Consider the following 13985-nt stretch of genomic DNA (forward strand, 5'->3'; position numbering starts at 1 on the left):
TTAGAATAAATGACTATAATATAAGTATAAAAACACAAATATTCTTTAGTTTGCAAAATTGCCAGATTAATAATCATAAACCCGAAGACACTCTGATATTGTATTTAATCTACAATGCCGCCTCCCTTCCTTTGGTCACGTGATGGTCATGTGATATATTCGGTTCGGTGGTAAACAAACGAATATGGAATTTGTCGACACACATTTTCGTAAGTTTGATTTATTTTATTTGTCACTTGTTATGCACAGACACGAGTACCGGACCTGGGACTAAATATAACCAGACTTATATAAAACCCTGTTTTCATCTTAAATGTGTCCAAAAAGAAAAATACATAGTGAAATATGAGCCCCCCTGCAAAACATATTAGGCCTAATAAATGCAGTATATTCAATCAAAAATGTATCTTTTGAAGGGGGCTGATATTTCACTGTGTATTGTTTCTTTTTGGTCACATTTAAGATAAATACAGGATTTATATCAATCTGGTCATTTTTTTTCGTCCCAGGTACGATAGGCCTACGCGTGCCTGTGTTGTTATGGTCATGGCAAACATCTGCAGTTTGATAATGAATAAAGTCATCTTTCTGGAAGCTTATAGATACAGGATTGTTACTACCATAAGTCGTTATGTTTAAGTTACATTAATCAGTCAGGGGTGTAACTGTTTTAAGTTTTGTAACCTATTTCAGTTACTTTTTCAAGCATTTTATAACCTGTATTAGTTATAAAATATTGTTAACTCGGGTAAGTTATTCAATAAAAGTCTTTTTGCTCTTCTTACAAAGTGACCTTTATAGTGAAATTAGTAGCAAACTGTGATTAATCAAATTCTCTTTTAGTCTGATCATGACCTGATAAGCATAATGGGATGTTAAGAGTTTTATAGCTTTAAAACTCTTGCGTAAAACTTTATCAGCCATGCGTAAATTTTTTTACTGCAGAGCTGGAAAGATAAAACGTCAAGGATTCAGGTAATAATAGCATTAGTCACATTCAAAATATGGAATTGGCACAGGAGGGCTTTATAATATTTTATGATAACTGAAACATTAAGTTATGAAAGTATAAGCAATAACTCAAATGGGTTATAAACTGCGATAACTTTAAACAGTTACACTCCTGACTGTTAATGCAGGATTAGTGTTTCACTGTTTGAACACCCTCTCTCATCTAGACTACACGTGGTACCCTGCACGCAATCAGTCACGATTATATAGTGGAGTACAAGAATCCCAAATCCACCAACTTGATTATTAACAGTCAGGCGATATATAGTTGGTCTAATGTACGGGTGCTCTGAAAGAACGGTGGACATTCTGAAAGCGGAGTGTCTTCTTGCGTTTATGGCTATGCTTTTATATCCGTCGTCTAGGGGCAAAAGTGGATAACTGCATTGACATAAAATGCACTTTGTCTGTTTGTTTTTTCGCTAAGGTATGGGTTGCGGTTATGGGTTAAGGGTTGCGGTTATAGTCACTATATGTTGTTGAGCATGTGTTTCACCATATCAACATTTATTTTTTCTTATGCGTTGTTATGTTGTTTTCCCAGTTTGTATTGTCTTTAAATAATTATATATTTGTATGTCTTTATTTTATAGTTTTACAGTCCTACTTGTGATGTATGGCTTTGAATGTCCATCTCAATATTTATTTAACATTGTCTGGTTAAGTATAAGTAAGCTAAAATACACACACGCACACAATATACAAACAATATACATGCACTGTTTCGAGACAACCGTAACCGATAAAAGTACTACACACGCATTAAGATGAAATTCATATCCATTTAGCAAACAGAAGAGTGCGAATTTAATGATTTCAGGTTGAATTTGCATATATTATAAATTATGTTTGTTCAGAGTGCGTAACATACTTCTAAACCTTGACAACAACCGAGTAAATATAGTAAGTTTTGATTACTTAGTAACTGAACAATTAGAACAATTTCAACAAATGATCCTTACTATATATATGTAATGCATTATAAATGGATATCATCAGATGATAAGTTTAATGTAATTATAACAGTAATATCTAGGTCATTCACTGGTCAAGATTGATGAATATCTGCTTAACAAGCAACTGGTTTTGTTATAAGTTTAGAAGAAGTAAAAAAATATACCGTCACTTTGTTTGTATTTAATGTTCAAATGCATCTGTATTCTTTATCATCAAGGCCGTTTAAGGTTTATACTCCTTTCTATGGTGGCTGATTTCTGCCATTTCGCGTTTAAGCCCCGCGACCCCGCCGAGCGAAAACACGAGAATCAACAAGTTAAAATGGCGGGGGCGCGGGGCGAAAACTCGCTATTTAGCGGGGGTGCGGAGCTAAAAGACGATGTTTAGCGGGGTCGCGGGGCGAGATTTAGTAACTGGTATGTCGGGGGCGCGAGACGAAAACACGATAATTAGCGCTGCTTAAACGCCCCCGCTAATTATCGTGTTTTCGCTTCGCGCCCCTGCTAAATAGCGAGTTTTCGCCTGGCGCCCCCGCCATTTTATCTTGTTAATTTTCGTGTTTTCGCTCGGCGGGGTCGCGGGGCGAAAACTCGCTATTTAGCAGGGGCGCGAAGCGAAAACACGATAATCAGCGGGGTCGAGAGGAGAGATTTAGGAACTGGAATGTCGGGGGCGCGGTGCGAAAACTCGGCGTTTAAGCAGCGCTAATTATCGTGTTTTCGCCACGTGTCCCCGACATACCAGTTACTAATTCTCGTCCGGCGACCCCGCTAATTATCGTATTTTCGCTCCGCGCCCCCGCTAAATAGCGAGTTTTCGCCCCGCGCCCCCGCCATTTTAACTTCTTAATTCTCGTGTTTTCGCTCGGCGGGGTCGCGGGGCGAAAACGCGAAATGGCAGAAATCAGCCACCATACCTTTCATATAGCCTACTTCAAAAGATTCGTTTTAGATAGGAAAATGATATGAAGAAGGTTAACTTGTGAATCGCAAAGACGCTTGAAATTGATACAAATTGCACTCTGAATATTATCATTTGCAAGCGTATATATCATCTTTTTTTGCCGACATACACTCACATTTGAAAATAATATATATAAATAAATGTGTACGCATTCGATAAAATTGCACGTTCTAGATCTAGTTTCTTTCAGATATGTAAAATAAATCACTGTCTTAGAAATAAGGCTGGGATTTAGAGCGGACAGTTTGCTTTCGATAAACATCCATCGTGTAATGAGAGAACGGATTTTAGAGAAATAAGAAACAAACAAAAATGCATATTTTAATTACAGTTTATGAATAAATGGTGGACGTATACTATTTAGTATGCGTCATGATGCATTACAATAGCATACAATGAACTGATTAGATATCTGCAAGTTTAGTTCAATTGTACATGTATATAGACTAAAATTCCGTCGTATCTATTGAGAGAAACTGCCTGTGCTATTCGTAAAGATATTAGCCATAGTAGGGTTTATACATTAGCGTCCGCTTAAAGATGCCATTTTTTTCTTCCAAAAAGAAGAGACTGAGAGAAAGAGAGACGGACAGACAGACAGACATATAGAAAGAAAAAAAGACCGAACAGATTAACACATCCTGCTGAGTTCTGATAAGAATTGGTAAAAGTTCTTAAAAATGCTTTTATTTGAGTATGCTATAATACAGGGAAATGAAAGCATGCGTGCTATATGTTTGTGATATTGCCAAGATTCCTACTTTTCATAATGTTATAAATGATCTTTTGCAGTGAGAGCCCGTTCTGTCTATCTGTCGCCTGCCGTGCATGGAGGAACCTATAAATTAAGAGTCATACATTTCAATTTAAACATACTTTAATCAGACAGAAGTACACTACAAAAAGAAATTGATAGTATTTTTATTCTGCGAACGTTTCGGTCATCTCTTTGGATTTTGAAGATACCTTGAATAATTTTACACCATGCCTGAAAAAAAAAGACTCATAGCAGATGAATATACGTATCCTTAGAAATACATTTATGATTGTATGTGTTTGTTCATTTGCAAATCCATACTGAAATAAATACTGTTTATACTAAAATTAATCTTATTTTTTTACGCAAACATACGAATTGCAAAAGGAAACCTTCGCGAAAATTTAGATATATATACACTTCTAACAGAAATTTCAGATTTCATCATGTTTTTTTCTGTATATCGTACTTTTCAAATGTTATTTTCAATCTTTTCCATCTTACAGATGTATGGGCGCTGCAGAAGTTTTCCTATCCGTGGCCTACGCCAGATATGAAGATATACAAGGACTACTATCCTTGTGGGCTAGAGAGCGCTGTGGAAGGGACACCGGTAAAACACGCAATTTTCGTGCAATGTCTTAACGGCAGCGTGGAAGAGGCTGGTAGGTCTGGTTGTATTTAAGTTTTATGATACTTACACATAACAGAACAATTAAAGCACACATGTATATATAGATATAGAATATATTTTAGCAGTTATTTTGATGTTAAACCATATTTGAAAATAGATAAAACAAATAGTAACGCACAAAAAGTACTAATATCTAAAATTCGGTATTCATTATTTTATTTCTATATTATTATTACTTATAAGATAGTGTTGGCGTTCTATACATCTGCTTTCCGTTTACATGTAAATTCTGTGTATCATTTAAAAGAATGGGTTATGGACATGGCAACACGTCACAGCATTATTAAAGGTGTCGTAGCTGGTCTCGACATAACAAGCCCAAAGGTAACGTGATAAAACAAATTTATTTTCACACAAAAAATATTTCCATTTCCAGAAAATAAGTTAATTTCAGATAGAATTGTTTATGTTATTTTATATGTGACCGTATGTATTGCACAATATATCATCATATGTCTTAATTAATGTTTATTCTTTAGACGTCACTTTAAACTAGTAACTTCCAATGGCTATGCCTACACACAAAATAGTGTGTCTTGCACATATGTCTAGGAGTTGGTATATTTTGCGCTTTCGAGAAATAGTATGTTACGCGCTCGAGGAAAATGTCATGCATGCGTACATGGGAGATAATAAGTATATTTTACAATAATTTCAACTCGGGTTTTTTGTACTTTTCGAATTGTTGCATATTCTTTAGTTTGTTCAGTTTGTGACAACTATATATCACAACGAATTCACCTCTACTTTACATCCATATACCTCTGACTGCACAACAAATTTTCCTTTTAACTTTAAATCTTCAACATTTAAAGTTAGATAACCATAATGAACTTAAGTGGAATAAAACTAAAAGTGAATTTGGTCAAGCTGTGTTTTGCCAAACTGAGTCGTTTGACTTACTGAAAGTATTATCGGCCACAGAGGAGAAAATGCTTTTTTTTGTTATAATATATTATATTACCATTTTTATGGGTACTAACATCTACTGGCAATACTTTCAACCTTCTTAGGCTAGTACATTTGAATATACGCTACGCTTCAAGCTAAAACTGAACTATTATCTGTTTTTGCCTCTGTGAAACGTCATGACGTCATTTCTTTCAACGGAAGTAAATCTCGCACTAATGCTAGGAGCATTGTCGATGATGGCGCTTGGGGCCCGTTATGATAATGTGATAATGCATAAAGCAATACGATAACAGCATAGAATTATTAGTATTTATAGGTGAGCCGCGCCATGGGAAAACCAACATAGTGGGTATGCGACCAGCATGGATCCAGACCAGCCTGCGCATCCGCGCAGTCTGGTCAGGATCCATGCTGTTCGCTTTTAAAGCCTATTGGAATTGGAGAAACTATTAGCGAACAACGGATGCGCAGGCTGGTCTGGATCCATGCTGGTCGCATACCCACTATGTTGGTTTTCCCATGGCACGGCTCAGGTAGTCATGTAATAAAATATACTAATAAAACAGATGTAGTCTGCAGTAGGTAACGCTTACTTTGTTTAAATCTAATCTTCATTCATTTTAAAAATTGGCAGTTAGAGGAGATGATACAGACATTGAAGCCTGGGACTGTTGAAAGGAGTCAGACATATTCTGGATATGGAAAAAGATGATTGGATAGCACGCGATGACGTCAGTCAGGGGCTAGATATCCTCGGCAAACATGACATATCATATGATGTACTTGTCAGGTAACATAAGTGTGTTTTCTTTCATTTCCTAGGGATATAGTAAATAGCTCAAAGACATCAAGGCAGAAATTCTGGTGTCCATGGTATGTCTGTTCCAAAAATAATATCTTGCTTACTTATAAACATCGTCGAGATGGCATAGCTACGGCACTACATGTTATATGGCGTATACATGGATACATTTCCCGGGCTCTGCACGAGTGTTCGGTATTACAATAGAAATTGTGTTTTAAAACGAAAAGGACTGCAGTTTTCAAATGGTGCGAAAACGCCGATGGCAAGCTAGGAACCCTATAGAAAGTTAGACAGCAGCTAATCGGTAGCATTAATTTATGATGGTGAGGGAAAAATAGCGCGCTTGATTTGCCTCTTAGAGAATAAGCAAAAACGGAAGTCTCGAAAATATTTTCAAATTGAAACATATTTTCTTTTTGATTACAAACAAAACAAAAGGACAACATGTAATGACCATTCTGTTTGTTTAACAGTAATAAACGGACTTTTTTTCAGAAGGTTAAACTTGTCATAGATGGCCTGTGACTGACTTTTTGAAATAGTTAAACTTGTCATAGAAGGCCTTTGACTGAATATGCATTATACTATACAATATACAGTCACGTTTGAGTCAATATATACTTATGTTGACCTTCATTACAAAAACTAATTATTACAAGACTCCTAAATATATTTAACAGCGGTTCATAGTTTGTGCTGTATGGCCGGTCTATATTCAACCAATGTTTACTGGACTAACGAGGCAAAAATCTAAAAAATAAAATTGTGAAAATAATTTTGTTGTGTCTTGTAATGAAACACTTTCTGGGTTGCTTGCCGGTCAATAGTGAACACTTTTGCCCCTCGTTCGATCTCGGGTATTAGCATTGACTATTGATCGGCAAGCCATTCGATAATTGTGTATAATGTTGACCGAAATTTGACATGTTTAAATCTGTTTGATGTTAACTGATTCGAGCAAAATTAAATCACCGTTTTTTCTTTTCAGACCCCACCATTTGAAATATATTCCGGACGTTGTCTCCAAGCACCAAAAGTAAGAAATTAAACCTTTTTTTTTATTTCAGTATATATTGCTTAAATCCTTCAATTTTTTCGTTGCTGGTCATATTGAAATTTCGATTTCATATTTAAAAATGCATTACTCGATGTTTGTGTATTTGTAATTGTTAGGTCCATTTTTGTTTGACTTAATGCAAGAAAGAAGTTGATAATTTTTTAAGCAAAACTTTTCAGTACGAAGTTCATCATCAACCATATAGCAAAACCACCAGTCATGACAGGGAAACTGGACGGCTGGAAAGAGGATATGGCGGAAATAGCAAAGTCTCCAAACGTTTCTTGTAAAATGTAAGCGTTTACGATACTAGCAGAAGAGAGCATGTATGTTAGTTTCCTATTCAAACTTCAGTCGCTCGAATTCAACGGGACTGTTGACATTTGATCGAGGTATCGACAGATCGAGTCTTTGAACAGTATATAATATACAGGCATTCTACTGGGACCAGATGATGTGTTTGAGCGAAGGGTGGTGTTCAAATAATCTGAATTCGAGCAAACGAAGTCGGCTTTAGTTTCGTACAAAGTTGTGCATTATTTGACTTTTTTTTCTGTTATATTCAGATGGTACTTCTTGCACTGAACTCAAATTCAAAATTTTACGGCTTCTGCTATGTTGTTAAGGGAAAACTTCTGGGCTTGAATTACTTCAAGTACGGGCGGGTGCAATTGTGCTGTCACATAAAGTATTTTGACACTAACTTGTTTTGCTAGTTTTGAACCAGCAGAGGAGGGAGGAGGAGGCAATAGTTTTAAAGTCAGTATGCTTAACAATGAAGGGCTTGGTCTGAACGTGCATGCCTCTAGAAGATTATCATAAAGTTAAAAACTTTAAAACAGATAGACCTATCATTGTCTATAAAATGCCGTTTATTAATGTTATTTATGTCTATATGGTGCCCTAGTAAGTATCATTAGTATTATTGCTGATCACTTCCTTTGAATTTTATTTGACTTCACGTTTGTACTGTATTTGACATAGTTTTCCAAAGATTCCGTTAACTATCACTGGACCGGTCTTTAAGAGTAAAGAACCATTCCCGTTCTTGGGTCCAGTGTTACTGTATTTTCTAAACCACTGTGATTTATGGAGAACATTCATTTTTACTGTAGTATTATTCTGCTTAAGTCGGTGCTGGGGAGTGTGAGGAGTGTACCTCACAAAACAGACGCAACAAACGAGTCTGCTTTTATGATTCTTGCTGCGTACTTCTAGTACGCGTTCGTGTCCAATATTAGGGACATGTTCAAGTAATATCTAGGGGGTGTCCGGGTAAATTCGGACATCGGCAAAATTCGTACAGTTTTGAAGTCAAATCTATAATTATATGTTCTCACATCCGATAAGGCTAATTTATGTCTCTTTTGTGAAATTGATATGTCTCTGTTAAAATACAATCAAGTCACAAAACGTTTTAATATCGGATAGAAAGTAACAACTGAAGTAATGACGTAGTACTCATACTTTCTGCGAACAACAAAAGATATCTTTGAAGGCGGGAAGTTTTCGAAGAGGATTCAATTCATGTATCAGGCATGATATCATACTATTGCTTTTAAATATGTATTCAGAATGGAAGATAAATATGTTAAAAACTCAATGATATCTGTTGCTTCCCCAAAAATCAAAGGATTGTCTAAAATAAGGCAAAAGTTCAAGTGTCCGAGTTAAAACACTAGTTTTCTTGTAGTAGGAAAAATTCGAACATGCAATTTTAAGGGACAGTGCAGACTCCCTGTACTACGTTGTTTTCGATTTTTGACCAAAACAGTTACAGTCAAACCTGTGTTAAAAACCACCTCTGAACAGAGACCACCTGGCTCTAAAGACTGCATACTTTGTTTCCCATTTTTAACATTAACAGTGTATTTTAACCTGTGAATATAGGCCACCTCCTAATAAAGATTCTCCCGAGGGTGGTCTTTATAGACAGGTTTGACTGCATATCAATAATAATGAATATCTATATTTTTCAGATGTTTGAATTTTACTTTTTAAAAACAATTTTAGTGTCCGAATTATTCCTACAATGTGTCCGAATTTTCCTACCTCGTCCGAGTTATGCCGACTGAGGGCAGGGCCAATGAAATCGATTGTTTGACAACATTTTCAGATTACAAAGCTAAATATGATTGGATATCGCATCTGTAGATATTCTTTCTCCTTACTGCTTGGGTTTGTTAAGCAGCGAATCAAAATTACCTACACAGCAACCTGTCAAACTCGAACTGTTAAAAATCGTCCGAATTTACCCGGACGCCCCCTAAGTAAAAACAAAGGTAGGGTGTCTTAGTATCGTAGTATAATGAAAGGTCAATTTACTTAAATAATGGACAATCCTACAGCTATCCTACAGCAATCATTGGTTTCACTTCTTTCTTTTTAACTATATTTCATTTTTACCAAACAAAATACATGTGAATGTTTTTATTTTCACAGATCTGGATTGATTTCAGAACAACAGCCAGAAACATGGAAACAAATTGACTTTCAGCCGTTCATAGACGTATGTATATTTATCATATTATGTACATATAGAAAGTTTTGTTCGATATAATGATCTTTAACATTTTTACGGTTTTAAGGTGCCACAATGCATCAATGAAAAAGAGCAAAGAACTTGCACACCGTTTATTCAGATTCTTTTTTTTTTTTATCAAATAAGCTTATGTATATTTATTATGAAAAGTGTTACAAGCACTTTTGAATCATATCAAGTTTTCCAATATGACTTCCAAGATGACCGCCAATGTGTAGAAATAATATGTAGTTTCCAGAGAAACTGTCAACTTTAAGAGCATATTGAATTCATTAACAGCACTTTGTTGATACCTGCTGTGTGACATCGCTGGTTGGCCTTTCAGCACTTCTTGGCCACGAGATACTTATCTTGTGCGATGGAAATGAGTGGGAGTTCTCTGCATGGTGGCCACGAGATAAAAAATATCGCACACTTGTCACCTCGGAGCTTCCGTATATTTTGTTTAGGTAACATATAATTTACTGTTCATTATAATGTGTGAAGATTTTATTAATTGCAGCACGTTTTGACGATATTTGGACCGGACAGGTGTATTTTTGGTTCCGACTGGCCAGTTTTCGAGATGGCAGATGCAACGTACACAGAAAATCTCTCTTTGATACGGAAGTTACTGTCGAAGTTAGAAGAAGCGGACCAGAGAAAAATATTCCGAGAAAATGCGATAAAATTTTATAATCTAGATATCTGACGAATAATGCCATTTTCGTGATGTGCGCATTATTTGCATGAACTTTTCGTGGGTAATTGGGGATAGTTCTGTACATTTTACCATCAGTATTTTCATAGTGACATGACATATGAAATTAAAACATTATTTTCTGTATATCGTTGTTTTATTTAATTCAAAAGCGGTAAAACATCGCTATGTTATGTGTAAGGCGATGAAAGTGGTCCATCTTGAACAATTTATGAATATTTGAATTGTACTAGTTAGCTAGATTGTGAGGAAAGATTGACCCTTATTGTAATTACCTTCTAGTACAGTACTGTTGTTTTATGAAGAGGTCGTCAGTGTGTGCCGGACCCACGGCCTCCTCGGTTGATCAACCAACCGGTTCATTACTAGACAAACAAAACGCATTACTATTCTAGGTTCTGACGTCAAGTCGTACCCAATGTTATCATAAAGCTGAAAATACAGTAGCTTTTAACTGACGCATTTTTCATAAATACAGTCTCTGCATATGAGCTTTTTCTCTTCTTTTTTTGACAATGTAGCTCCATGACCGAGTGGTTACGGTCGCTGATCATGCATCCCTGCGGGTTCGAAACCTCATCTAGGGAGTACAGTTATTCATGTGAAGGTAAATGGTTCTACACACGTGTCCACCCATGCCTGAAATAAAACCTAAACTACATAATTTATAAACCAAGACCACTCGGATTCCATTTTTTTTTCAAGAACTATCCCTATACTGATATTTTTTCTAAGTGTCAAGGTTTTTTTTTTATTCATAAACATGTTTGGTGCCTAGTCGGAATAGCCCAGACGTTTATTTTCTTTACGATCAAATTTATAATTCACCTGCCGGTGTGTTCGTCCGCCAGTCCGTCCGTTACACAAAGTAGGATCCTACGACAAGAACATTTTCGCTAAACTTAATACATAAATAGATAACATATATGAATATGCACGTCGTTTTATTTTGTTGCTATGATAAAATACGGTTGCGATGGAAACAAATGAACCATATTGTAATAAATAACGGTAGTCTAAGTCTTTGTTGAAATAAAAAAGTTATAATTCTTACATTTAAGAATAGTGATCATTACTCCCATGTATTTGAATACTTAATCTGAAACTCTCATTACATTTGACATTATTTTTTGGTTCTTTATTCATTCATTTGTTTATTTATTTATTTATCTATGTAATATTTTTATACATTGTCACCTCATCTACTTATATTATTACAATGTTATTTATCATATGATTTCATATTGGCCTTGTTATTTGTCTTAGTTTGTTTGTATTGGCCCAAGACGACAACTAATAAGGCCAATACGAAATTCGCTTGATTGATTGTAATTTTTTATGCAACTCCGTAGTGGCCTCCTGTATCTCAACCAGTAGAAATACACGAATCTCGTATCGTCCTGTTTTCTCGTAATGACCCTGATTATTTTATATTGTCTCTGATTTGTCTCATATTGGCTCATTTGAAAATGGAGTCAGTTAAGATATATATTGTATACATAGATAACATTTTCTCCTAATGTTCAAATATGAGCCGTGCCATGAGAAAACCAACATAGTGGGTTTGCGACCAGCATGGATCCAGACCAGCCTGCGCATCCGCGCAGTCTGGTCAGGATCCATGCTGTTCGCTAACAGTTTCTCTAATTGCAATAGATTTTGAAAGCGAACAGCATGGATCCTGACCAGACTGCGCGGATGCGCATGCTGGTCTGGATCCATGCTGGTCGCAAACCCACTATGTTGATTTTCTCATGGCACGGCTCATATAAAGCTCATTTAATAATAGTTTTATTGAACATTGAATCAGAAAATGATAAGTTATAAAATATTTTAAGTCGATCGTTATCCATCGACACCTTTTTAAGCATATGTTTAATTCTACATTTTCACCATGTACCCGCAAGCAAAGATTAACTTTCAAATAACAGAGTATAGCCTCTCAAATATACATAAGTTGTACAATTGTTAAACGTTTCAAAAACGTTTGGATGAAAATGATATTAACAAATGTCAAATAAATCAAATTTGAAAAGCATTAAAAATTAGTCAGCGATGTATATGTAAAAAAATGTATATACAATTTTGATCTTTAATGTCAAAACGGAAAACAAATTAACTCTACTTCCAATAGAACTGTGATAAAGTTCTGAAATAAATACTTTTTGCGGATACCCTTTTTTTCAAACAATGTTGACCAACTCCTAAGGACAGTAGTTCTAAAAGGGGTTAGATAGGTTGACACATTTGTCTCCCCTCTTTCACTTGAGAGGGAGAAACCCCTGTGATGCGTGTATGTGGTCGCACGGTCACTTTTTTCGAATAATGTCCCTTTTTTTAATTGTTAAATGAACACTATTTAGTGTGTTCTATTCACAGTGAACACTGCTCAGTGATTACTACTCAGTGAGTAGTGTTCAGTGAGTACTACTCAGTGAGTAGTGTTCAGTGAGTACAACTCAGTGAGTAGTGTTCATTGAGTACTACTCAGTGAGTAATGTTCAGTGAGTAGTGTTCAGTGAGTACTACTTATGAAGTGATTCAGTGAGTACTACTCAGTGAGTACTGTTCACTGAGTAATGTTCAGTGAGTAGTGTTCAGTGAGTAATGCTCACTGAGTAGTGTTCAGTGAGTACTACTCAGTGAGTAATGTTCAGTGAGTAGTGTTCATTGAGTAATGTTCAGTGAGTACTACTCAGTGAGTACTGTTCACTGAGTAATGTTCAGTGAGTAGTGTTCAGTGAGTAGTGTTCACTGAGTAATGTTCAGTGAGTAGTATTCAGTGAGTACTACTCAGTAAGTAATGTTCAGTGAGTAGTACTCACTGAGCACTGTTCAGTGAGTAATGTTCATTGAGTAGTGTTCAATGAGTACTACTCAATGAGTAATGTTCACTGAGTACTACTCAGTGAGTAGTGTTCAGTGAGTACCACTCAGTGATTCAGTGAGTACTACTCAGTGAGTACTGTTCAGTGAGTACTACTCAGTGAGTAATGTTCAGTGAGTAGTACTCACTGAGTAGTGTTCAGTGAGTACTACTCAGTGAGTAATGTTAAGTGAGTAGTGTTCAGTGAGTACTGTTTAGTGAGTACTACTCAGTGAGTAGTGTTCAGTGAGAAGTACTCATTGAGTACTGTTCAGTGAGTAGTGTTCAGCGAGTAGTGTTCAGTGAGTACTACTCAGTGAATAATGTTCAGTGAGTAATGTTCAGTGAGCACTAATCAGTGAGTAATGTTCAGTGAGTACTACTCAGTGAGTAGTGTTCAATGAGTACTATTCAGTGAGTACTACTCAGTGAGTAATGTTCAGTGAGTTCAGTGAGTAATGTTCAGTGAGTAGTGTTCAGTGAGTAATGTTCAGTGAGTAGTGTTCAGTGAGTAATGTTCAGTGAGCACTAATCAGTGAGTAATGTTCAGTGGGCACTAATCAGTGAGTAATGTTCAGTGAGCACTAATCAGTGAGTAATGTTCAGTGAGCGATAAGAAAAAAATATAATTAAGTAGGAGAATAAGCGACAAATCTTTTTTTAAATCCCCATGCTCTAAATAAAGTCCCAAACTACGAAAAAAAGATCAAGTACGTTCACT

General features: G+C 35.9%; 1 protein-coding gene across 1 annotated transcript; it reads left to right on the forward strand.

Annotated features, from left to right (window-relative positions):
* Positions 1–59: 59 nt before the first annotated feature.
* LOC123555645 (uncharacterized protein y4mH-like) lies at positions 60–10524 on the forward strand. The gene is given in 9 exon segments (XM_053525326.1): positions 60–209; positions 4195–4353; positions 4630–4706; positions 5929–5962; positions 5964–6084; positions 7088–7135; positions 7336–7449; positions 9599–9665; positions 10201–10524. Coding segments are annotated over 9 exon segments (834 nt in total). The 5' UTR covers positions 60–184; the 3' UTR covers positions 10390–10524.
* The last annotated feature ends 3461 nt before the right edge of the window (positions 10525–13985 follow it).

The sequence above is a fragment of the Mercenaria mercenaria genome, chromosome 15 (assembly GCF_021730395.1).
Source record: "Mercenaria mercenaria strain notata chromosome 15, MADL_Memer_1, whole genome shotgun sequence".
NCBI classification, from domain to species: domain Eukaryota; kingdom Metazoa; phylum Mollusca; class Bivalvia; order Venerida; family Veneridae; genus Mercenaria; species Mercenaria mercenaria.